This window comes from Balearica regulorum, chromosome 1, assembly GCF_011004875.1.
Source record: "Balearica regulorum gibbericeps isolate bBalReg1 chromosome 1, bBalReg1.pri, whole genome shotgun sequence".
Classification (NCBI taxonomy): domain Eukaryota; kingdom Metazoa; phylum Chordata; class Aves; order Gruiformes; family Gruidae; genus Balearica; species Balearica regulorum.
Window position 1 is genome coordinate 161,461,684 of NC_046184.1, and position 26,781 is coordinate 161,488,464.

General features: G+C 42.5%; 1 protein-coding gene and 1 long non-coding RNA gene across 2 annotated transcripts in view; one reads left to right on the plus strand and one right to left on the minus strand.

The window, feature by feature from the left end:
* The window catches only part of LOC142599687 (uncharacterized), a 374,377-nt gene that overhangs the window by 347,260 nt on the left and 336 nt on the right, over positions 1–26,781 (plus strand). The window lies entirely within an intron of this gene.
* Positions 11,768–26,781, minus strand: part of DNAJC3 (DnaJ heat shock protein family (Hsp40) member C3) — a 39,442-nt gene continuing 24,428 nt past the window's right edge. The window contains exons 6-12 of the mRNA XM_075741374.1: positions 25,690–25,871; positions 23,530–23,649; positions 21,631–21,736; positions 21,402–21,522; positions 15,149–15,281; positions 14,326–14,474; positions 11,768–12,009 (exon numbers count right to left, since the gene is read on the minus strand). Coding sequence (XP_075597489.1) covers positions 11,852–12,009; positions 14,326–14,474; positions 15,149–15,281; positions 21,402–21,522; positions 21,631–21,736; positions 23,530–23,649; positions 25,690–25,871 — 969 coding nt within the window. The 3' untranslated portion in view covers positions 11,768–11,851. The remainder of the gene's footprint in view (positions 12,010–14,325; positions 14,475–15,148; positions 15,282–21,401; positions 21,523–21,630; positions 21,737–23,529; positions 23,650–25,689; positions 25,872–26,781) is intronic.

Sequence of the window (26,781 nt, forward strand, 5' to 3'; positions counted from 1 at the left end):
AGCAGGAGGCTGTGGGGAACTGTATTGAAAGCCTTGGAGAAACCAGGAAGACAGTGTCCACTGCTTGCCTCACATCAACTAACAGGTTACTTTTTGTTGTAGAAGGTGATCAGGTTTGTCAAGCACGCTTTGCCCTTGGTGAATCCACGGGCTTTTTGTGGCAGATGCACCCGCCTGGACAAAGCCTGCAGGAAAACCTTCCCGCCACAGTTTCAATTATGCCCGCAGGGCACTGGCAGTTTCAGTTGACGGGAGACAACGCTGAGGTGGTCTTTGGCCAATAGGAGACCTACATGACCATATATGACCACAGGTCAGATTCGAATTGGGTATAAATGCAGTCCTGCAAGGGGGCCATCTTGAGTGGTTCTCCCTCAGAGCAGCGGGTCTGCAGTCGGAGGGTCTCCCTGTGGGTTGGGACACCACCTATGGCTCATCTTCTGTACAGATTGAGAGACCTCATCTTACATGGGTGAGTGATTGTGTGTATTTTGGGTCATCAGCCATAAACCTTAGGAGCTCTTAAGTCAGCGGTGTAGTACTAATTTCCCAACTGACATCCTGAACCTGTGGATCATTAATGTTTGTTGGAGCCAGAGTGGTGTCAGTTGTTAGAACAAAACTTAGTTTCTCCCCTTCCATCTTGTAGAATAAATATTTTTGTTTGATTGTTTGTTAACTGGACTGGCCTAGTTTGTCTGGTTCCATGACACTTTTCCCAACCACATGCTTCATTTGACTTGTGATAGCCCCCAGGAGGCTTTGTTCCACAACTTTCCCAGGGATTGGAGTAAAATTGATGGGCCTATAATTTCCTGGATCCTCCTTTAAGCCTTTCTTGTCAATGGGGGTGACATTAGCCTTCTTCCAGTCTTCTGGGATGTCCCCCGATCTCCACGACTTCTCAAAGATTACGGAGAGCAGCATTGAAATGACGTGAGCTAGCTCTCTTAACACCCTCGGGTGGATATTGTCAGAGCCCATCGATTTGTAGGGGGTCAAGCTCCTGTAATAGTTCACATACCAACTCTTCCTTCACTGATGGTGGGTCTGTGCTTGCATCAACCTGGATTTTTTGTTCCCAAGGCCTGGGGCCCAACAGTGCTGCTAAAGACAGAGGTGAAGAAAGTGTTGAGAACCTCTGCCTTTTCAGTGTTGTTGGTGACTAATTCACCTCTCCTGTTTAACAGTGGCCCAGTATTTTCCTTCTCTTTCTGCTTGTTGTTTACATACCTGAAGAACCCTTTCTTGTAGTTTTTGACATCTCTGCCCAATTTCACTTTGAGCTGAGCTTTTGCTTTTCTAACTGCATCTCTGCACGCCCTGGCAATGCCCTTGTAGTTCTCAACAGGTATTGGTTCGCTTTTCCATCTCTGGTACGCTTCTGTTTTGGTTTTGAGCAGACTCAGAAGCTGGCAGTTAAGCCAAGGGAGGGGGTCCCTTGCTCCACGTGCTTCCCTTACCTTTAAAAGAGATGAATTGGTTATGTGCTTCCAGGTGAGCGTTCTTGAAAAACTCCCAGCACTTGCTAGTTCTTTTGTCCTCCATGGAAGCTTCCCACAGAATCCCTCCCAACTGAGCTCTGAGTGAGCTGAAGCTTCCTCTTCTAAACTCTAAACCCTTTGTCTTAGTACTAACCTTTAGTGTGCTCAGCAGGATCCCAAACTCCACGATACTGCGATCACTGCAGCCAAGGCTATCACTAACCAAGATATTACAACGCGTGTCTTCTTAGTGTGCGAGTAGCAAGACCAGCAGTGCCTCATTCCTGCTTGGCACATCTAACACTTGTATGAGGAAGCAGTCCTCTACGCCTTCCAGGAGCTTGATGGATGATGTGTGAGCTGCTGTATTGTTCTTCCAACAGCTATCTGGGTAGTTGAAGTCACCCATAAGAACCAGGTTCTGTTGACCCAAAGCTTGCTTGAGTGGCCCAATTATTGCTTTGTTTGCCTTAGCGTCTTGGTTTGGCAGTTGGTAGCAAATGCCTACTGTAAGATCCCTCCCTTGGAGACGACTGCTCTTATCTTGACCCAGAGGCATTTGATAGGGCTTCCACAATTGCCATGGTTGACTTCTACACATTCAAGGTTCTCCTTAACATAGAGCATGACTCATCATCCTCCTCCTCCTCCTCCTCCCTGCCTGTCTTTATGAAACAGCCTATAGCCATCCACTGCAATCCTCCAGTCATGTGAGTTGTCCAACCACGTTTCAGTTATTCCTATGATATCATAACCTTCTGACTGGGCACAGAGTTCTGGTTCCTTGTATTTGTTCCCCAGGCTGCATGCATACACATGAGGTGGTTGGTCTTCTGGTTCTCATCTTGGGAGGCAGCTAAAAAACATTCGTTGCTGCTCTGGTTGGCCTGTCTGATTCCCCAGTGGGTTGCAATGGCATCAGTGTTGCCAGTCTGGACCCTGCTGCCCAAGTCCTTCAGTTTAAAGCCCACCTCACTGAGTTGGCCAGCCTGCTGCCAAAGATTCCCTTCCCTCTTTCTAGGCAGGTGGATCCCATCCCTCCCTAACAGGTTATAGTCATCGAAGAATGTCCCATTGTCATAAGAATCAAAACCCTTATGATGCCACCAGCCACGAAGCCAGAAGTTGATTTGCATTATACGTCTATTTCTGGCTGCCCCCTTTCCTCTAACTGGTAAAATGGAAGAAAAGAAAACCTGGGCACTTTTCACTTGCACCTCCAAGTCTTTGTCATCTTCCTTGATTCTGCCCAGGTTCTGGCTTGTGGTGTCATTTGTGCCCACATGAAAGAGCAGCAATGGACAATAGTCTGTGCTCTTGACAAGTTGTGGCACCCTCTCGGATCCTGGCTCCTAGAAGGCAACATACCTCTGGTGACAACCTGTCAAGGTGGCGGATGGGTACCTCAGTGCCCCTTAACAGAGAGTCACCCACTATGAGCACTTGTCATTTCTTTTTGTGGTATCTACTGTGTGCTTCTGGTCCAATTTCTCCTTGCACATGTTGGTCGTGGGTGTGCTGTTAAAGCTTCAAATCTGGTTTTGGTTGTGATGCTGCTTTACCTTTCCAAGCTAGGTAGATGGTTTCTTCTTTCCTGCTTCTGCTTTGTCATTATGATTTATTCCTTTATTCAAAGTCTGGCTTTAAGTATATGCAAGAAACTTTGAGTGGAAGTACTGAAACATTTGTTGATGGGGTAATAGTATCTTTTATCATATTAGATCAAATCCTCAATTGGTTTAATCCAGCGTCATGTCTCTACTACATCACGTAGCATCATGTATGGGATAATCTGCTCCTCAGCATGACAGTGGGCTGCCATCCAGCAGGCATTCTTTTCTCTAGTATCTATTTTTTAGCAGCGACTTTTAGAGTGGCATATCGACTCTCTTGTTGCCGTGAGGGGCATACTCCTCGTACACCGCGTTGCAGTCTGCTCTTGGCTCCTGACACACTTCAACTTTTAGTGCCGGTGACTATGTAACGCAGACTGATGAAAAGGTCCTCGGCAGCGGGGAGTCAGTGCCCCGCTCCCCTCAAGGAAGGGATTCTTCAGGGGGCTGGAGACTCAAAGCTACTCCCTCTGCTTACACTTCTGCACTGATTTGGTGAATATCACTTTTTTTCCCCACATCTGCTGAGCCTCATTCAGCTGCGCTCTCAAGATGCACGGATTCAAATCCCTGTGAAGCAGAGGGGTTGAGGACCTCAGATGCCCCACTGCCTGAGAGGGGGTGCTCACAGTGAGGCTATCATGTAGGAGGACAGTCTCAAGACATCACTCGTGTTAGCTATGATTTCATTCTGCAAGTCAGACATGTCTCCCTGCAGCTTCTTCTGACACTTCTCAGCCAACTGCCTGTTCAAAGTCCCAATTTGGTTTGTGACTTCCTCTCCCAAGGCAGGAGTCACGCAGTTACAGCCACAATTGGTATTGCTGAACCTAAATATCTCTCTGCTGATGGAGATGGTGGTTCTTTTACCTTTGAATTCTCACTCTCTTGATTGAAGCATTCTGGCAGCTTCTCATCACACGTTGCCAGAAATCTTGAAAAAGATGTCACATAACTAGCTTTCTCCAGTCGTCAGTGTGTCACTCTGGACTAGAGTTGAGGCTCTGACAACTGTAAAATACAGAGGTGTAGATGGTTTTTAAAGTGCCTTTTGCTAAACAGAGAAATCTATTTATATTGATGGCTTGGAAACAATCAATCAACGCTGCGGTCACCTTTTTTTTTTTTTAACCTAAAGACATGCATGAAAAACGCTTATTAATAACATTGTGTAATTAGTTACATTGTTGCTGACCTTTTATTATCAGATAATTATTTTCTTCCTTTGCAAGAGAGAATGGTTCTATACAGATGAACATATATAAAACTGCAGGCCTGGAAGTGCCTGGTCTCTCTACGCTTTTGAGGTACTTTATCTCCAAGGTAGGGTAAGGTTGGAGTTTCCCAGCACAGCACAATACGATTGAGCAGTATGTGGACGTTGCCTGGCACAGCGAGTAGCCAGATTTGCACCTTGTGAAAGGGTTGTGGTAGACACTCTGATAATGCAAACTGCATCCTGATGTTGGACTTCTTGAAAAGAGACTGGTTTTGCTTGCAGATCCTTTCCTTTCAGCACAGAATGGTGCAGGTCAAAGAAGCAACCAAAGCTTCTCCCTTAAGGGCCTAAGAGCAAAGGCGCTTTCAGCAAGGCCTTTTTTTCCCCCACAAGTTCAGTTCTGAGAAGCCAGCTTTCAAACCTGGTTCCTTTCACTTGACTTGTCATACTGACTCCGTTTTTAACTTCCGCTTCCAGGTATTTAACAGAGTGATGACACGGGGTCAAGTTGACTCCTTTAGTCTAACGCATGTTCTCTGAGATGTAAATGTTCTCTTTCTCCATATGTACGTACGTAGGTAACACCTTTGGTGTTTGTCGGGGCCTGTAGTTTTAGCTACCATTCAAATGCATGAGGCACACTGTCACTCTGCTATGATTTACCTCTCCCATGGACGTGCTGTGTAATGACACCGTGTTTTCAACTCTTTACCACCCTTAACGTGAGCTGTCCTGTAGCAAGCATCTGGCACTCTCTAAAGCACATCAAGTCATGCAGTTACAACAGTAGGGAAATATGTTTTGCCCGTCTTCATATTTAGGAAGATGGTGCAAGAGATACACCAGTGTAGCGATCTGAAAACTGCCAGAACGTGGTGACATTGTAAGCCCTGACAGACAGCTGCTCAGCTGTGACTCTACCTGTAGTTTCTCCTGCCTCTCTGTGTTGTGTGCCCCTCCTCTCCACAGTTAGGTGGGTACTCTGCTTACAGCTATGAGCCTGAAGGAAAAAACACCACCAACCACACAACTGCCCCCAAACCAACCCTGCGCTCCTGCTGCAACTCCTTCCCCAATCCTTGCAGAGTTGAGATGTCAAGAATCTCTCCTAGATTGTAACTGCATCTCTTACTGTTGTGCTTTTTTTGAGGTCAAGGAAGTCTGAAGTGCTCATATCTGACAGGTGGGCCACAGGTTTACAAAGGCAAACACTGGGAAACCACACTAAAGAATCTCAGATAAATTCTGGCCTCTTAAAGCACCCCTTGCTTCCAGCCATCCCCCAAAAATCTCATCTCTCCTGTTCTCTGCGCTCACTTACACACCTTTGGCAGCTGCAAGCCGTGTAATTTTACACTCAGACACCTTTGCTCTCACCAGCTGTGTACGTATCCATGCCCTTCACCGCTGTACACACACGTCAGAGAGTGTACAACAAACTGCTTCCAACCAGGAGCTCCTAAACATCAACAGTTTCTAAGGAAGAGATTATGAAAATAACATGCATGTGTTGATGACTAGCGAGGAGCTCGCTTACTTATTCGCATTGTCATTTACATGTGCATACACGCTCTGGGTGACTTCAGGTAGAATGTCATCTTTATAGACACCATGGATTTGACTCTGCTTGATTTCTCATGTTTCTGCACAGGCGTTATAGCGGTGACTAGATGGAGCCCCGGGTGGCTTTTTACGGCCTTGGGCATGAATTGGCACTTTCTTTGGTGAAGCCACCAGGGAGTTGAAACTCTACTAGAGTACTTTAAGGGCACGGTCTGCGCTCCAGCCTCCTACAGACTCTGCCTTTGCAGATGAGTGCTGCCTCTTTGGCTGGCATTGAAGTCTAGCTGAAAGAGCTGCTATCCAAGTAAGTAAAAAGATGTGGCTGTAAGAGCCAAGACCTGCCCTGAACATACGAGGATTAGACAGAAGAAAATACCCCTACAGCAATTAAAGCAATCGTCATCTGGATCCACTCCTGTTGTATCTCACAGCTGCACATCAGGACAGAGCCACAGCAAAGTGCAGAACAGTTTTGTTTGTAAAGGAGGAACTCCATTAGACTGATCCAATGAATTATCTTGGTTCGGCATTCTGGATTTCTGCTCCAGATCAGACCTCCAGCCACGAGTTCTTTGATGACGGAATTCCCACCCCTCCTTGAAGGCAAAATTCCTCACCATCAGCTTCCTTAAGCCTTTCTCTGCATGATGTGAATAGGGAGGTGACCTTGGAGGCATCTCAAACCCACATATGAAATATACCCTTGTCCTCATACTGGGACCTTCACGCAGAGTATTTCTCAAGGACAGAGCAGAACCAAGGTGCTGTAGTTGTCTGCAGTTCCAAGTTGCTAGGCCGGTAATACGAGAAGGAAACCAACGCTCAAGCTACCACCACCAAAATTAGTGAAAACTATTACAAAGCTGGAAATAAATGTTGGTCTTTACCAGAAGACTAGGCATAAACAGACACCCGTATACTCCCTGTATGTTTTTGGCTCCGTTGTGATGCTGTGTGGCTGCTTGCCATAAAGATGAGGCTGCAAAGGCGGGACTCCTGCAGGCCCAACAACTTCTCACCTGCCTGCCAAGTTCTGGCACTTTTGTCAGTCCACTTGGAACATTCACTGGATTAAAAAAACCAAATAAAATATACATTTAAAAAAAAAATAAAAATCACTGTTTACCATCTTTAAAAGTAGTTTTCATCACTGCCTAGAAATCAGAGCTCCGAGCGCACGCTCATCCTGCACATCCCACAACGCCCTCAGCCACCCACCTTCTCTCCCCAGAGCTGCTGGCTGCGCGTTCCAGCCACCGGAGAGCGGGCAGAGGGGATTCCTCCTCTCCCCTCCTACCACCCACAACCGAGGGGCCAGAGGCTTTCCTGGGCCAGCCGCTATCCAGAAAGCCTGACTACGATTTGACCCTGCTCCAGGCCCCCTGGACTGGTGGGGGACGGTTTGTCAAATGCCGTCCTCCATGTTCAATAGAGGACGTCGCTGCGCTCCTGCCACGGGCTCAGCTGCAAGGCAAGAGGCCTGCACCCTCAGGCGAGAGCTAGCCCTGCCAGGCCTAACAGGAGGAAAACAGAGTTTTAAAACCCAAGCGTGAAGTACCAAAACGCTGCTTCACTTTATACCTTACTTGGTAAAGCCTGACAACTTGCATTAGCTGCTTAGGAAATTTTAATTTAGCCCCCAAACCAGTGTTTTAACAGCCTTACACTGCAACTTCTGCACAGCTCTAGCTTTCAAACCAGAGCGTGGGATGAAGAAAGAAGGGCCAACAAATACACTGCAGTGCTTTCTTGTCATCATAAATATCTTTATTGTGAAAAATACCATAAAATAATTGCCACAGTTCTAGAAAAAACAGTTTTAGATTTATGATTTTATATAAAGGCATTTTATAATTTGAAACATTTGATACATCTCTGGCTAGCTTTACTTATCCTTCTTAAAACATAAAACAGCTACTTTGAGATTTGCAGAGGGCAAAAAACCCCAACCCCTATTCTCCCATTAATTTTATTATTTTATGGATAAAGTGTGTATTACAGAGCAAACAAACAATACCTTACAATAAGGCACTTTTAAATACAACTAACCTGCTATGCTATACTGGCTAATTTCCAGCAAAGCTCCTACAAATCACAGCCCTAAACAGAAGAGTAATTCTTATTCCAAACACTGGTCTGAAAACCAAAATGATAACAAGCTTTATTATTCTAGTGAAGTTTAAGCTGAGACATTTTCTGCATATGTCACAAGTGTGAGCTTTTAAGTTGAGAATTCACTTTGAATCTGTTTTAATACTGATTTATGAATACATCAGTATTAAGCATCAAGTAAAATACACTCCCCCCACCTTCATTTTAAAACTAGTTGGAAACTAGTTTATTAAAACTGAGAGAATTCTAACAGAGAAAGTTTGTATCTACACATCAGCCAATTATCATAATGATGCTTCATGCACATCTCAGGGTTTACAAACTACCAACACACATATTTCAGTGTTCAGTTATTGAACATTATTGCACTACAGACACCCACTAATAAATAAAAAGGCGAATTCAGCTTCCTTGTACATCGCCTGCACCATTAACACTCACTGTGTTACCAGCCCTTCATTTCCTAAAGTCATGCCAGGAAACGCATGACCATAGCTAGAGATCCTTGAAACGTAAAAGTTTTATTTTAGCACAGCTTTGTCTTTCTGCACGTTCAGAAGTACCTCAGAGCTGAAAGGCAGCGTCTGCTCCCTTCAGAGCAGCACTGGAGCAGTAACACTTCTTGTCAGCAGCAGCTGCTGAATACCAGCGAGCCTTGTTCTCCCTTGTCTTTGCTTTCAGTTTTCAAGACACTGTCTTCTATGGAGGGAATCCACGAACAGCTTCACCCATTAACCATCTTCCTTCTTCTACTGACTACATTGAAGCCTTTTTTTTTTTTCTCTTAATATGCAGTGTTCCCTTCCCCATTCATTCTCAAAACAAACATGCTCCCAGCATACAGCAGAACTGCCCATCGCCTTACAGAAACAAACTCGCACTGCTCCAACATCGGTGCCTTGTAGGAATAATTCGCTTCTGAGGGGCCAGCTTATTCCTTCCCTAAAAGAAAGTAATTAAAAACCAGGAAGCAATTTTCTCAGCTGTAGCTTTTAAGAGAGACAGGAGAGGGATGAGAACAAAAGAGCCGAACAAAGGCAGCCCTTTAACAGATGTATCATGGCCAGCGCTTCCCCGGCACAAACGTAGCTGCCTGTGGTGGTTATTGCGACCTCCTGGAACTGGACATCACTCCCCTATGTACAAAATGTGACATATTGCTTACGCTGGTCATTCAATATTAATTTTAAAACAGCCCCTTCTGTAGTGAAGAAGGCAATGTAGAACTGTTTGTAAGAGCCACGGCTCACACACAGACACGTACAAGAAGTGACCCACATGGCAGCCACCCAGCCAGCAGTTGGGTCTAGCTCAGCCCTCCGAGGCAGAGGGCCGACACAAGCAAGAGGCCGTTGCACGTGGAAGCCACCTGCTGACCTGTCCCTTACCATGAGCAAAAAAGCAGGTGCACAGAGCACTGTCTGCATCGGCTGATCCCACACGGGGTACTGGGTCTGGCTGAGGTGGAGTTAGTTTTCCCCCAGCAGCCCTCTCAGCGCTGGGCTGTGTATGGGTAGGAGCAAGGTGTTGGTAACACCCCGGGGTTTTGGCTGCAGCCGAGCAGCGCTGGCACAGCACCAAGGCTGTCTCTACAACATTGCCCCTCAGCAGCAGGCTGGGGGTGGGCAACATCTTGGGAGGGGACACAGCCAGGACAGCTGGCCCCAACTGACCACAGGGGTATTCCGTACCATGTGGCATCTGCTCAGCAATAAAAGCTGAGAGAAAGGAGGAAGAAGGGGGAAGACATTTGTCTTCCATACCAAAGCCCTGCTTCCCAGGAAGCAACTGGACATCGCCTGCTCATGGAAGTAGAGAATAAATCTTTTGGTTTTTCTTTGCTTCTGTGCACAGCATTTTGCTTTATTAAACTGCCTTTGTCTTGACCCACAAGGTTTTCCCATCTTATTTTTCTCCCCTCCCTGTCCAGTTGAGGAGGGGAGTGAGAGAGCAGCTTGGTGGGCACCTGGTGTTCAGCCAGGGTCAACCCACCGCAGGGCAACAGGTTAGTTACTGTGCAGCAAGTTCCTATGTCTGAGCTCTAGAGGTCCCAGGGGAACTGCGCTAGCCTATAACGGCGTGAACAGCGTCCTGAGCGTCTTCTACAGAGTTTAAACAAAAAGCTTTCAGACAGGTCAAAAGCAGAAGTTGAACTTCTTAGAAAGTCATTCAAGTTGGAAAATATTTGACACTGGAGTTTAACAGGCTGCTTGGCATGGTTTTGTTCCATAAACTGTTAGAAATCACCACACTCTTCAGCTCGAAGATAAATTTCTGTTGAACAAACACTGACCTTTAAATTGCTGTTGAAAAACATTTTGTCAAGCCACATGGCCTCACAATTATGTTTGTAAAGTACTTGAGGCAGGAGACAAGGGTTACGCTTCAATAGCAACTCTGATTACAGTAATAAAACCCCCACTTTCAGACTGAAGGCCTTGTTTGCTAATTGCATTTGTTTTACTGAGGCTGCTTATGCTTTCAAATGCCAGGAGTTGAAGCGAGAGAAGATTCCCATCAACTGATTATTGTTTTCCAGTTAAAATCCAATCAAGAAAACATCGATGAACTAAAATTCTTGCATTCTAAGAAAATGGCTGCTGATGAAACTCATCACAAATTACAATATACTGGGTTACAGAATGAGAAGATGATTCACTCGTAGCAGGTACGGTCCTGGCAATACCTCACATTGCTTTCACACAGTTCGATCAATACATTAAACCCATTTTAGCTACGTGCACACAGAAAAAATAAATCAGACTTTTGGCTAATGGAAAGTTAGTCCCTCTCTTTGCCCACAGGCAGTTGTTTTTGCAGTAGTGTGGCTGTTACACAAACCAAAATTATTTCAAACAATTTCATATAGTATTAACTCACTGTTGCATCACCCAGGATAAACACAGTTGTATTACAGAGGAAGGCTACAGTTAATATCATATTCCAACAGCCCACAGTACACTCACCTCACAAGCTGTATCAGTTCTGGGTTCATGTACAGAGAAGTAACAAATTGCTGCATAGTTGGGGAAATGTCACATCAATTTTTTTGCTCAAATCTCAAGCAGGTATGTTGTTAAAGTGCAAACTACTCAAAAACAGTACCTAAACATCCCAAATCACATTCAGAAAAAGTCTTTCTAAAAACATCAGGGTTTTGTTTTTTGTGGGGTTTTTTTGTTTAACTTTCATATTTGACAATTACTGCCCAAGGAAATCATCCCAATTCATTTCAGGCTAGCCAATAACATGAGTAGACATCTTCAAATACAATTAGTTACAAGCGACCTTCTTCCAGAGCAATTGTTCAGACCCATTGAGTACGCAGCCTCTGCGCCCTACCTATGGCACCGTGACAGTCACGCAGGAGGCGGGCGCTAGGGTTTCCTTTTAAGAATACCGAGGGATGGATCATTCTGTGAGCACGACGACTAACAATTTGTTAACGTAGAGACTATTGTAACTACCCTTTCCACATTTATTAGGCCCCCATTCAGAAAAATATTTACATGCATTTTTACCTTTAAGCATATATTTGAGTCCTAAAATTTATGTTTAAGTGTTGTCCTAAGTAGCCTCTTACTGTTTTTTCCATCCATAGGAGTAAACATGTCCTGCACACCCACAACAAATACATAGCCAGTAACAAACCCCCCCCAGCCAGTAAGAGCGTGTCAAGTTCATCACAAAGCAAACTCTCTGAATACTAAAAGAAAGAAGGAGCTTTCTTCTAGTGCAGTAAGACTCTGGGTTAAGGACAACATCAGAAATTAAGATTTTTGGGTCTTGAACTGAGAGACTTTTTATTTTTGAATGAATTAAGTAGAAAACAGCAGCAGCCACCAGAAACAGTCTTGGCTCTAACTGAAGTGAAATTTGAATGTAAATGGTCCTCCTCCAGAACCAAAGGGGTTGAATCCTTGCCATGTGTTCCAGTTCCTGTGGAAAGGGTTGCCCCCACCCTGCTGACTCTCCGCATCCAGTGGGTCCTCTCCCGCATCAAACTTCCGCCTCATTTCTGAAGGAAACAAAACCAAAGTGGAAACATGGCACAGCAGTTAGGGCAGTAATACCAAGCATCTCTGATGACAAATAACCAATTCAGACCCCCCCAGGCCAGAGAGCTGCAGTTATCACTTGCATTGGCAGCATCTGTAGACCCTAACTGCTTTGAGTTTTTCAAAAGCTGTCCAGAAGACCGGCAGAGGAGACGAGACTAACTCCCTGAAGACACTGTACAGAAAACTTCAAACAAGTCATTTAGTTTAAAACAAAGCAAGACAATATCTGGCTGTCCAATCGGACAGGTATGAATTTCAACAGGGACAGGACAGTTGCACTTTAACCAACTGCGTCCCACAAATAATTGGGACATTTCAGTTTATTGTACCTATTCTCTCATGGCTGCACTCATTCAGGATGGTCCCAGGACAGACCATGCTGTATCCTGCCAATACTGATCATTCATCAACAGAATGAAAGTCAGCATGCAGAGCCCCAAACTCTTTCAATCTTCTCCAAACACCATCCAGGCAGAGAGCTCTCCAGGGTACAGCAGTTTGGAGGCAGAAAGCGTTTTTTTAAAGTAGTTTTGTCCAGCAGGGACAAAGTTGAAAGCCTTCCCCAAGACTCACAGACAAGTCACAAGCTGTACCACCGCTCTGTCACACCCGCATATAACTTTCAAGCAGCCTGCAAGTGCCACAGGGTTTCTGATCACCTGGCACTTTTTCAGGACACTCATTTTATCAAGGCTGAGAAGGGAAGCAAAGGAATTAATTAGGGGAGAATCATGAGACTGGCTGGGGGAAAGAATGTGGAAGATGGCCTCAAAGTATACAAGAGCCCTGTGATAATAAGCTGGCAAACCAAAGCTCAGCAACTCAGAGGTCCACAGGCTTTATAATTTGTCTTTACATAACCAACATGGTCACTAGAGCCAGAAAATGACCTGGGAAAAATATCTGGATGGAAGGGGAGAATGCCACTGCAGTAAGAAGAGATGGAAAGCAATACAGGTGGCATTAAAAAAGCCAAACACAACCGGTGTTACTTTTCCTGCCCAGTTGATTTGACAGGAATGACATAAGAAACAGCATCAATGAAAAAGATGAACACGTCCTACAGATGTTGACAGGGCAAGCAGCATCTCAAACACTTCCAGTATATAAATCTCCTAATTTGTGTTCATCATTAGGAACAAATATCACATTAACACAGAAAAAGGTCTTCTGACCAGAAGTGTGTGTAATGCAGTTAATCACTCTCAGATCCCTCCTTCCCCCAAGAAAGTCTGAGTCCATCTGCCTAATTATCACTTAGATGATCCTGAACAGTTGATAAGAACGGGAGCCTCTGATACCTACCATCTTTTATGTGCTTCTCTCTTTCCAGTGACCATACAGAACTTAGCAGACTGCTCTGGTTGAGGGGTTTTGGGGTTGGGTTTTTTGTTTGTTTGTGGTTTTTTTGTTGTTGGGGATTTTTTGGTGAGCTGTTTGGGTTGGTTTGGGTTTTGGTTTTTGTGTGGGTTTTTTTGTTTTTGTTTTTGTTTTTTAAAGGAGGTAAGATAACCACCCCACTCCATTTTTTTTATTACATTCTTGAAACTAAATGGTCCAAGCTCTTCTGTTCATCTCTTGCAAGACAGACATCAGATCTCCTAGTCACCACACCACAGGGCTCCCAGGAGAGTTACTGCATTCTTCACTTTTTTCCCCTCCCCCAGAGCTGATCAGCAGACAGTCAGACCTGACAGGGCTCCTTGCTCCTAGGGACTGGGCCAGCCCCTGCAGCCTGGCCACAGACCATCCTCTCCCTCAGGCCAACAGGAACCTACAACTCAGTTCCTTGCCCTTGGAGAAATGCTCTGTTTGCAGAGTATCAGTTTGCAGAATGCACCTAGGCTTTCATACACACAGCAAGGGCCAATTTGGAGGGCTTCTCTGGAGTACTTCAGGTACTGTTAATCTAAATGTAGTTCAGAATAGAACTTTAGGCAGAAGGAGCTACCCACAACCTTAAAGTAAGCATCTCCAGAGCTAATCAATCCTGGAAATCTCTGCAAGATGATATCCTAAAGAGAGACCTTTGAAATAATAAATTTTATTTGACTTTAAACAAAAGTCATTGCAACAAATAATTCCAGGTTTACATTCGACTTCATGCAACAGACCAGATGCAAGTGTTAGCGCACTGCCTTCTCAAGATGGTAAGAGGAGAAAGAGAAAAAGGGAAGCTGTGATGCTTGTTATGACTTACACTTGCTGCATTTTTACATTACTGTAAAAAAGTTATTTAAAAAATGAAGTCACTGCATAAGAACAATCATTACCTGGGTCAGTGAGGACTTCTTTAGCAGCTGCTATATCGATGAATTTCTTCTCTGCTTTCTTCTTTTCTTCCTCACTCTGGAAGTTGTCAGGGTGCCACTGGGATGCCAGCTTTCTGTAAGCTTTTATGATTTCTTGCTTTCGAGCATTTCTGGAGGGATAAAATCATAGATAACAAAGTTTTCTAATTGTTCATAAGCCACACTGGTGAATCTACAGGTTTACTTTAAACACAGAGACTAATTAAGGGCATCAGGAAAATTATAAGGTCTGAAGAATTTACAACCAGGTGAGTAACAAAACCCACAAGGATTAGAGATCAAATTAATTCACAATTGGAAGGATGACCAATACTAGTTCAGAATTGGACATTTGTGTGGTCTTTATGAGAAAGTGAAGTCGTTAAGTTTCTCAGAGTTAATGGCAGAAGCATTTTAGATACCTTTCAATTAGTCCTTTCAAACTTTTCCAATCTATCATACTATCTGCCACAATTTTATTTTTTCTTGCTTTCACTAATTCTTTCCAGTCTTCATTTCTTCCCTAATTCGTTCACCTGACTATCATCTACACTAAGGATTTCTTGCCAAGGGATTTATTTCCTTCCTTCCCGATGTTGTTTTTCTTCATTCTTGCTAAAGGAACTGTAAACACATGCTACTTAAAAGCTGAACACTGCTAAACTAGTACAGTAGGGAACTGAAGGTAGCAAGATACAGGAACAAAAACAAACTCTCAGCAGAACATAAATTCAAGTGATCAGCCCTAGATATACTGGTTTAATAACCAACTTTCACATCATCATGTCAGATATTGATATCTCACCTTTTTACTCCTAAGATTTTATAGTAATCCCTCTTCTGTGATTGCTTCAGCATCCTCTGGGCACGTTCTAGCCCCTCCCGAATCTGCTGGTCATTTTCACTATTGGCTTGAGCAGTCTCATAGTCTTTAATAGCTTTAATGAAAAAGTGAATGAAAAAAAAGATTACTCAACTCTTCACAAACTTCAATTTAAAGAACTCAACCACTCATCAAAACTGAACCTTTGCTATTACCATATATAAACTGCAAAACATTTATTTCAACTTGCCATGTTTGTTTTGGTTTGGGTTTTTTTTTTTTTTAAATAAAAAACCTTGGAGGAAATGAATTTTCATGTACAAATTAGGTAAGTTTCTTTCTTTAGGTACATCACACTTTTTAGAAAGGAAGGAGAAGGGAGGTTACTAGCGGCAGGTCAGAACACTCTCTAGATGTTACAACAGTCACATGGATGAACATAACAAGCTTAGAGGACTGGGACGAAACTTAAGTCAAGGAGCAAGTTTCAGTGACTAGTATTTGAAGAGCCCACTGCACAATGTTAGTCCCATACGTCACTGTTCAACTGAAGGATGCATTACTGTGTTGGTTTTGCGTGGCAAGGTTTTGGTAGCGGGGGGGCTACAGGGGTGGCTTCTGTGAGAAGCTGCTAGAAGCTTCCACTGTGTCTGACAGAGCCAATGCCAGCCGGCTCCAAGACAGACCCGCCGCTGGCCAAGGCCAAGCCAATCAGCGCCTCTGTGATAACATATTTAAGAAAGACAAAAACAGTTAGAGAGAGCTTTTGCAGCCAGAGAGAGGAGGGAGAAGATGTAAGAACATCTGCAGACACCAAGGTCAGTGAAGAAGGAGGGGGAGGAGGTGCTCCAGGCACCGGAGCAAGATTCCCCTGCAGCCCGTGGTGAAGACCATGGTGAAGCAGGCTGTCCCCCTGCAGCCCATGGAGGGAGGATGAGGGGGTGTAGAGATTCCACCTGCAGCCCGTGGAGGACCCCACGCCGGAGCAGGTGGAGACACCTGAAGGAGGCTGTGGCCCCGTGGGAAGCCCGCGCTGGAGCAAGCTCCTGGCAGGACCTGTGGATCCGTGGAGAGAGGAGCCCACGCCAGAGCAGGTTTGCTGACAGGACTTGTGACCCCGTGGGGGACCCACGCTGGAGCAGTTTGCTCCTGAAGGTCTGCACCCCGTGGAGGAGACTCACGTTGGAGAAGGCCGTGAAGGACTGTCTCCCGTGAGAGGGACCCCACGCTGGAGCAGGGGAACAATGAGTCCTCCCCCTGAGGATGAAGAAGCGGCAGAAACACCGCGTGATGAACTGACCGTAACCCCCACTCCCCGTCCCCCTGTGCCGCTGGGGGGGGTGGAGGTTGAAGCCGGGAGTGAAGTTGAGCCCGGGAAGATGGGAGGGGTGGGGGGAGGTGTTTTTAAGGTTTAGTTTTATTTCTCATTCCTCTACTCTGTTTTGCTTAGTAATAAATAAGATGAATTCCCTCTCTAAGTTCGGTCTGGTTTGCTCGTGATGATAATTAGAGAATGATCTCTCCCTGTCCTTATCTCGACCCGTAAGTTTTACCTTTTCTCCCCTGTCTAATGAAAGAGGGGAGTGATAGAGCGGCTCTGGTGGGCACCTGGCCCTCAGCCAGGGTCAACCCACCACAATTACACAGAGTCTTTAGATTAACATTCCTTCTTCTCCCACAGTCCGCACTCAATCAACATGATAGAAAGCCTCTTCCCCTTTATGACAATAAAGATGGATTTCAGATTACCAGTAAGTTCATGCATAATTTGGAGAGAGTTATATTTTAAGGGTTTTGGGTTTTTTTTCCAAAGGCATGCTCTCACTTTTATTTCATTTCAAGAGTTGCATTTCTCAGAAATGAAAGCAAGAGAGGTGCTGTAACATATTCAAGAATTTTTAAAAAATTCCAGGTCTACACTTTTTTCCTCTTTAAGTAAACTATATTATTATTGTAAGTGGTAACTGAATGCTTAAGACACCAAATTTAAATATTCTTTGATATCAAGATTTATCAAGGGAAGCAACTGTTGAAGTCTTTAATGAGACTGCTCTTCTTTCTCTGTTATAATTCTCGAAGTCTCATTTGCAGATCCAAGGCTCCTAGGTTTCTCAAGTTAGACAAAGTACTTGCATCAGATTATTTTCAAGCAGATGCTATTTCTCAGCAGGTGTTACATTTGTTTTTCACTGTTTCTGAGCAAGACAGCAGGAAGTGCTAATGAATTTGTATTACCGAGACATCTGATACCACTGCAATCTTGCTTTGGTTATTGAAAAAAAAAAATCCAAGAAGTATTTCCAGTGCCCCAACAATTTCATATGCTATTACAAACAAAACAAAATTTCTATTCATTTTCACACCACTGCACACTATCATTTGCTGCTTGAACAAAGCATTTTGGCTTCTACTGATATTTTTAATAATTTGTCCAGCCACTAAAAAACTCCACCAAACAGGAGCGTACACTAATGCACGTGCCAAATATATGCTGTCAAACCTGATAAAATTAATGAAAATGCAGGGATTTCATTACGCTGCTTTATTGTTCCAATAGCTTTAAGCACCAGAACACTTAATTTGCTTCATGTAGTAATGGGAGGTCCCACCACAACATTCTGCCAAACACACATCAAATTGCTCAACTTCACTGAGCACATCACCAACGGGACGCACCACTGCTGGATACCAAGCTGCTCAGGGGTCAGGTATTTGCAAGGACAGTACTAGATTTCTCTTTAAATCAACTCCCTTATTTAAAGGCTGCAAGCAATTAATGCATCCCATTAATTACATGGGAAGGTGTTTTTTAGTGCTGCACACCGCAAAGGGGATGCACCCAGCACACCTGACAGCAAGGACATTTTGCACTTTCTCTCAGTTGGAAGAGACTTCAATTTTGATGATACTCTCCAGTGTAGCCATCTTCCTCTTTCAGAGATCTAATCGCTCTGCCCACCTGAGGGGTGAGGGTTGGAAGCAGGATGACACCTTCCTGGCCACAAGAAGTTTGCTACGAAACCAGGAGACTTATTACTAATTCACATTATGCCGTGTGAGATATTTAATCAATTCTTCTCAGTCACTATTTCCAAAAGCACTAATACTTCACAAACCAACACAAGAATCACTGCTGCTTTTTACTGGCCTGCTATTTCAGAGAGCATCCCTTCTTCCTTTCATCCTGTCCCACGACATGAAAGGAACCACTAGTTTCCAGTATCACTTTCAATATAAATACTTTAGTCAAATCTAACTCTCCTTCTTTCAACACAAGAGTCTTCACAACCTCTCAAATAGTAATCGCATTGTACCTCTAAACAACCTAGCTGACTTTCCTATCTTGCCTGCATCTTTAAAACAGAGTGACCAAGACTGGCCATTATTTCACATGCAGAATTAATTTCCTATCAAGTACCTGCAGACGACCTATGTCTGTGCCAACTCTGTTAGAGGAATAACTGAACCAATTATGCTCTTACTGAAATAAGGACTGTTTCTTCTACAGTAGTAGGGAGGGGAGAAAAAAGAGAACAGAAACAAAAAAGAAAAAAAAAGAAAAAAGGATGTCCTGACCAAAATACCAAACAGAAAAGTGTTTTTTTTTCTTCGACAAAACTTGTGCTGTACACTTCAGACAGACTCCTGTACTTATGAGGTAAGCCAGAAAGAGAGTCATTACACATCTGTCTCTGTAGACAAGCCCTGGATCCCATGTGATTATAAAGTAATTAAAACCATTTGATGGGGATCAGAATTCAGCTATACATACTGAAGTGCATCTTAAACATCTAACAGTAATCGCCTTCAAAGTTCTGAATTACAAGTACTTTGAAATTTCCTGTCTTTAAACAGGAAAATAGGTGCCTCCAGCTTGAAATTTTGTTGAGGGAAGAACGAGAATCAGTTTGCCCCTTTAAATATGAGACTACAATTTTAATTGCTTTACTGTTCTCTACAGCAGAGAGAAGTCAGCCATTATTTTATAGCCATTAAAACTGAAGGGTAAGTGAAGACACCTTCAGGCAGACTAACATTAATGGACTATAATACTGTTTATGTAGGCTCTGCTGGAAGGCAGAGTGTAACTACAACCATCTCACTGCTGTCAAGGGCAGGAGGAAAGCAGGGGATGTGCTAAACAACAGAGATTTGGAGGAATGTGCTTCTACTCTAGAATGGCTGCCCACTCTAGAACCAGGCTAGGCCAAGCCCAGCAGGCTCCAGCCCAGGAAATAAGCTCTCCCAGATCCAAGGTGTGTCATCTCTGTGTTTCCTTATATCCTGTAATAAGGAAGCATCTGCTCCAGCACAAGACCAAGTTGGCTCTGTGCATTTGTGCAGGACCTTGTTACAAAACGTTTTTTCCCCTCTAATTTGCAAGAGTTGCCAGATTCTCTCACCCTAGAGGAACCAGAAATAGATAAGGATTTAATACAAGATAATGTCAGAAAAATTCAATTTGAGATTCATCAATTTCAGAAAAACACACATATCAATTTTGTCCACTAGTAAGAAGTGAAAAGTACGTCTAAGAGAACTAACAGCAGGGCCTGTTTGGCCTGCCCCTCTCTGTACCCTCTCCTCTAAGCTGAAGATTCATACACCTTGATGGGAAAAAATAATCTTAAATTTTCTTTGGGTTCTCCTTTTGCTGATACTCTTTTCTCTTAAATCATAAACCTTTGTGCAATCCGTAATCTACGTAGATTTGTATTCTGTACCCTTAACTATTTTTAGGAAAGTGGAGGCGTTTTTATTCATTTATAAATCTACTTTTCCCAATGCTGACTGAGCTTACTTCCACTGTACTGAAGTACAGAAAAAGATGAGAAATGTCCAGAGGTGACCTCATCACTGTGAAATCTTCCTAAGCCTCACTTTCAGGTTGACACTGCAGTTCTAAAGAATCAAAAGATGGCAATTTTTTCCCCTCACACTTTGGTGGTGGGTTTTGGTTTGTTTGTTTCTTTCTTTTTAAGCAATCCCATTATACGAATGTTATCAGTTCTACAAAATGCTGTTGTCTTCCACTCTTTTTCTTATAAGGAAGGCAGCTTGCCAGCCTCAGCAAAGAGGGACTACAACTAGGTCTCTTCAGAGGTACAAAATCTACAGGGCTAATGAAGAGGACTGCCTGAAACCACACCAGTCCTCTTTACCCCTCCTTGACTCAAATGAAAACATGGTATAAAAAAGAACCAAATAGGTATCTTATTTTTGAAGTGAACTTCAAGAGATGAGCAATATCATCTATCAGTGATTGATTTCTCAAAAAGAAAAAAAAAAACCCTGAGTGTGCTATTAATGAGAACAGCTGCCTTCATGAATGTTTAAATTGAAAAGATTTTTTTTTGTTCAGTTGTAAAGCAAAAGATCCAGTACCAGAATACAGAAAAGGAAAACTATTCTATGAGTACTAAAATTAATGGAACTAGTTTTCCGCAGATTTAAAGCCTACAAGTCCTTTCCCTCAATGCTTCAAAAACTGCTGTATGCCTGAGCACGGGGGTGGAACAGACAGATTGTCCAAATTTCCTGAAGTCTGGTTTCTTGTGAAAATGAGATTCACTAAATTAAATTTTTTATAGTACATTAGCACTTAGTATTCTTAAAGAAGCTAGGTAAAAACATAATGGTGTACTCAGAGACAGCCATTACTCAGTCCCTACTTTCCAAGGCTGTAGATAGGACCATGTAACAGTATGCATTTTATGGAAACCCCATATGGAAAATGCAGCCTCAGGAGTAGAATCAGTTTACTGCCATTAGCAGCACTACAGAGACCCAGGGCATTGAAGCAATGGCTGTTACCTTTCTCTGCCCTCAACATATGCTAAGGGACAGAACAGTATTGTTTCATGCTGCCACCTAAAGACATTAAAATGGAATTCCTAAAATGGATTTACATCACCCTAATTACCTTTTACCCCAAATGCAATTGTCTGACATTGCTGATTATGCAAAATATATTTAAGCTGTACAGTCTCATAAAACATCCTGAACATAGCCCGTTGTTGTAAAGACAACTCCACTGTAGATAAAACAAGTACGTTCCACTTATACTAATCAAGACATAATTAACAGCAGATATTTTTATAAATCTGCAGCTACCAGTGCTGATTAGGGATAACAACACAGTGTAGAATCAAAGTGCATGTTAAAACTTTTTTAAACACTGATTGCATTTTAAACACCCACAAAAAAACTATGTGCAAACTGCACGCAACTGTACCTTCTTCATACAGGTCTTCCAGCAAATAAGCTTCTGCTCTGTCTTTCAGGGCGTTCACATTGGTTGGTTCCAGTTGCAGAACTTCTGTACAAACTTTTATGGCTTCTGTAGCCTGCTGATTCTAGAGAGGAGAAAGTAAAACAAAATTCATGTAAGTTGTGGGGTGGGGTTTTTTTTGTTTTTTCTTTGTGTTAAATAAAGTCACAGAGGGAAACAGAAGCAGAATTACCTTTGATAAACAGTGGCAGATCCTTTCTTTGGCACGAGTAGTATAAATTGGGACTTCTGGCTCAGTTTTCATTACAGAATCATATTTATTGATAGCATCTTCATACCTGTTTAAATCATAAATATAATTATCATGAAATGTAATAACTGTTCTAGGGTGTTGTGATTTCTTTACAAATTTTAACATTCTAAAATTCACAGACTTTCACATCCTTCTAGCAATGTACCTTAACTTTAATAGTCTTAAATGTGTGGTGTGAGACAAAAGTATGAAGAAATCTTTCAGTCACTTCAAGAACTACATCCTCATTCCCTTTTCAGTGCAATGACACAGAAGAGCAGGCACTATGCCTGGCAGGCTTTTGCCGAAGATAACTACCATCCCTCACATTGTGCACAGACGACAGTCTCTAGATTGGCCTCCTGTCCAACACGCCACTCTGCACTTGGAAAAACACATCTCCTTCTCTGATATCTGAGATGGACTAAGTCTGGAATCTTGCTGTGAACACTGTACTATTTGCATGTATTGGTACAAAAAAAGAAAAAGCGTTCTTTATGCCAGCTTGAATCGGGCAGTTGTTTTCTCCCTTCCTTCTTCTAAGCAAGTCAAACAGTGAAAGGTATTTTTGCTGTGAAGGTTTCAAAGCTGCTCAAGTTCCATGGTCTGAGTAAGAAATAGGTTAGAATATTCACCTAAAATTGCAAGCGTGTGATTGAACCCATGGGTTGCTACAAGCTAGGAGAAATTTAAACTCTCAGAAGACTCCCTGAAAATGTGCTGATACTGGATTAAATAGAAGACTAGAGTGAAAAGAGTTCAAACGGACTGCTGACTTAATAAAACTGTCTTCAGTTGTGCTGATTCATATTCCTGATGTACTTCATTTTAAAAAGTCACCTTGACAATGTTTAATCACTTGTTAGGGGTCCTTACATTTGGATGTCGTGTGCTTGGGAACGCGTAAAACTGAAATAAAGCAAGAAGTAGAAGAATACAGAGGAATTGTCTATCATTTAACAGGGTGCATAAAAGAAGCCCAGTCAGATTCACTTTTGCTATCACGGCACTGCAGAGTTACTAGGTGGTTTTAGTCTAAAGATGTGGTCCTTTAATCACAGAATAGGTGAGGTTGGAAGGGACTTCTGGAGGTCATCTGGTCCAACCGCCCTGCTCAAGCAGGGCCACCGACAGCAGATTGCCCAGGACCGTATCCAGACGGATTTTTAGTATCTCCAAAGTGGGGAGACTCCACAGCCTCTCTGGGCAACCTGAACAAGTGGAAACAAGGGGAAGTGGGTAGCTTTTCCTTGTGTTCAAATGGTATTTCCTGTTTCAGTTTGTGCCCATTGCCCCTGGTCCTGTCACTGGGCTTCACTGAAAGGAGCCTCTTTGCATCCTCCCTTCACATATTTCTATACATTGCTGAGATTACCGTGTAGCACAGAATTCTCAGGGGGAACAGTCCCAGCTTTCTCAGCCTTTCCTCACAGGAGAGATGCTCCAGGCCCTCCATCATCTTAGTGGCACTTTGTTTGGACTTTATCTCTCAGTAGCCTCATCTCTTCTACTGGGGAGCCCAGCACTTCACGTATGGCCTCACCAGTGCCAAGTAATAATATGCAAGAGCTGACAAATATTATCCCTATCTTGGTCTTACTACCTGCTCTACAAAGAAGTCAAATATGCAAAGAGAAGACAGTGACATCAGAAGAAATCAGGATAGGATTGTCACTATGTAAGTCAATATTTATTCTAACTGTAATTTGAGAGCTGTGCTCAGTTATCCACTTCAACTGACAGATGCAAAAAGCATCACTTAACTCCTCAATTGATAATTGGTGGGCACCTTAGTAGTAATTTTTTTTTTTTTTTTTAAATATAGCAGTGAACACTTACCTGCCTTCTCTGATGAATTCCTCTGCTGACTCGATCTGCTTATTGAGTTTCTTTACTTGCTTATAGAGAGAGAAGCATTGCTTATGGTCTTGGTCTAGTTTCAGACATTCTCGGACTTCACTTTTCACAGGGAGGTAGCGAGGGAAAAAAGCCAAAACAAAACGAACCAGAAAGATGTCACCACACATTATGAAATGTCATTTAGAGACACAATGCAGCACTTATAAGCTGTCCAGAACAACAGCTGACTTCTTCAGACAATCTCTCCCTTCATCCAAAAATTAATTTAGAGTGAGAGGAAAAAAAGTCTTCTAGAAAATACAGGGATATTTGTCTGGTTTTATTTTTAATTATTTTGCATTGCCAAATATGCAAAGATTGAGAAATGTTACATTAACAACTGACTAAACAGCAGAAGAAAAATATACCCTGGGAAAGAAATTATATTCAGCAATTACCAGATACAATTGTTTGTAGTTTTCCTGTATATTTAACTCAGCTATACTACAAAATACCTATGTAGAAGTATATTTTATGCTGCCTGAAATGGACAAAGCTCAAGTAAAACCCAAACCCCCCCTTGATGGAATATAAGCCAAGCCTGAGCCTGACTTTTCACTGTGAAGACTGTTTAATCAGACTTTGATTAGGGCAGATACCTCTTAAAATAGTCAAAAGTCTTAAAAAACCCAAACAACTAACCTCCAGAATGCAATCTTATGAAGAAATAAAAGTTAAGTATCATATAGAGTCATCATAGCACAACCAATGTGGTATTTTCAGAAAGAGACCGCAAAAATCTTATTTTTTTCCTAAGCACAGACTGAAATATCTATTATTTGAAAATCATTAAGCCTGTAAAGGAGATGATGAAGCTAGACGAAGGACAAGATTAATCACCCAGCAAGTCCAAGAGCTATAGGACTCCTAGTACATCTTATATGCAAGAAATCCATAGTACCAGAGAAGAATAAAGAGAGCCTCATTCCTTCATTCTGATACCATTCTGTTCTTCAACAGCTCTCTCAATTGTATTTATAAAAATCTTAAGATTTGGTTATTAACAGAGGAAGTCTGTGTGTGGATTTCAAACAAAAAAACCCCAAACCACCTACTCTTGAAATCACTAGGCTAAGTGATGGTCAGCTACCAGAAGTGACCTATGAGCTCCAGAAATTAAGTATACTCTAGAAAGGGGATCTCTAATGCAAACTAATCAGTTATTTGGTGTTTACTTTTGCCCAGCTATAAAATTAATTTTTGCAGTGGTAATCACATGCAGTTTCCATCCACCAGCCTTTGTCATACATTGCCAAAAAACTCAGGCTTTTGGAATTCCCTTCACCTTTTACTGAAGAGATTCTGGGGCAGAATCATGTTGGAAGGACTTTGGAGATGCAGGTAAGGCATCTCAGATGGTGAGCTGCATAGAAACCATTTTTGTGCAAGAAGGATTATACCATCTGTCCAGCTGAGCACAGAGTATGAAGTTAACAGTCTGGATTGGGCAAGGGCACTTATCTACAGGACTGACTAAGGACATATGAGAATAACACCTTAAACTTAACTGAATATAAATAAAAGGGTAGAGCGTTATCAAAAAAACATCCAAAATACTAGACACTATCTGCAAGAATGAAAGACTGACAGGTCTGGAGCCCCAGCTCCTCATACTTGGATGCTCCTGTACTTTTTATTTATTCTTAAGCTTGTAACCTTTTGTTTCCACTCTTGAAAATAAGAATTTAGCCCTAAGACTTAATAATTTTTTTTTTGTTTGCATTGTAACTTAACTTGAACGGAGGTTCAAGGTTAAAAAAAAAAGGCTCCACCAAAGCAAGTGTAGAGAAGCACTTTCTTCTAGGGTGAAGAAATACAATAAAGACAGTAAATGTAAACAACCCTGACAGCCCTGTGCTACGGCTTCTATTTAAGTAAACAAGATGCTAGGAATCATCGATGGCTGGTCTGCCAAGAATAAACATGGTGCCTTCACTGCCAGTTCTTAGCTTCTGGAAAGAAGCTTGCTTTATCCAACCCAGACCAGAGTTGCTACTACATCCAAAAACCAGACAACATAGGTATTTCACAGGTTATCATGACCTATATCATCACATTTTTTGTCTCAATTATAACGATTACAGCAAACAGTAAAATTACCTGAGTGATAATTCATGGTCCCCCAGCTGGTAATATATTCTGCTGATTTTATAGAAGGCTTCAGTATTATCATTCTTTAATTTGGCAGCAGCTTTCAAGTCACTAATGGCTTTGCTTGGTTCCCCTTCCTTTATATAACACTCGGCTCGAAGTTCCCGTAGCTCTGCATCCCAAACACAAACCTTGAGAAATCAAAATTAAAGCTTGTTTTTGGTCCATAACACTTCACTTCTTTTTCTCCCCAACAAAAGAAAAATCCCATTTAATTTCACTTTGCCAACTGCAATAGCATAAGGTTCAAGCCGCACGCAGAGCACATGAAATTAGCATCTCTGCTTCCTGGTGGATGCTGTGATGCACCTGCCCAAGTAGGAAACAAAGGCCTGAAAAATTTGTAAATGATTCAATAAGCTCATGCAGGGAGATGAATTAAATCTACTGGCACTGCTTAAGCTGGGACAGTCTGTTGAGCCTCCAGGGAAGGATATCAGAATCATAAATTATTATATCCTCCTAGAAGAACAGGGGTAATGAACAGCAAGGACCAAGCTGTCAGTTGTCCCCTAGAAAGAAGCCTGTGGGTAAGATTCAACTATGCAAGATTTGACCTTAGTATCTGGATTTTAAAGATATATACAGAAGTAACAATGTCACAGTATGGCAAGAACAATTACTTAAAAGGAACTGCCTATCATAATTTGTTTTAGAGAATTTATTATGGGTCTTATAATTTCTTTGTAAACCATCATTTTAGAGAATGAGGCTTTTCTGCTTTTCTACTTTCCCTCCCCATAAACAAAACTCCCACACTATGGCAGTTTCTTCACCAAAAGCAAGAACACTGTCTATTCCAAGTCAACAGTGTTAATTTGTATGTTAAGAGTCACAGCAGTTAACTGTCATTTAATATATATTTCTACATGACACACAAAATGCCCATATGATTTTTATTTACACTTATACCATCAGACTACCTATACTGATTAAGATTCAACAAATACAGATATTTAAGGAACAAGCTGAAAATCTAGATAGCTATGTACATTTGTGTTGGTTTTGCGTGGCAAGGTTTTGGTAGCAGGGCGGAGCTAC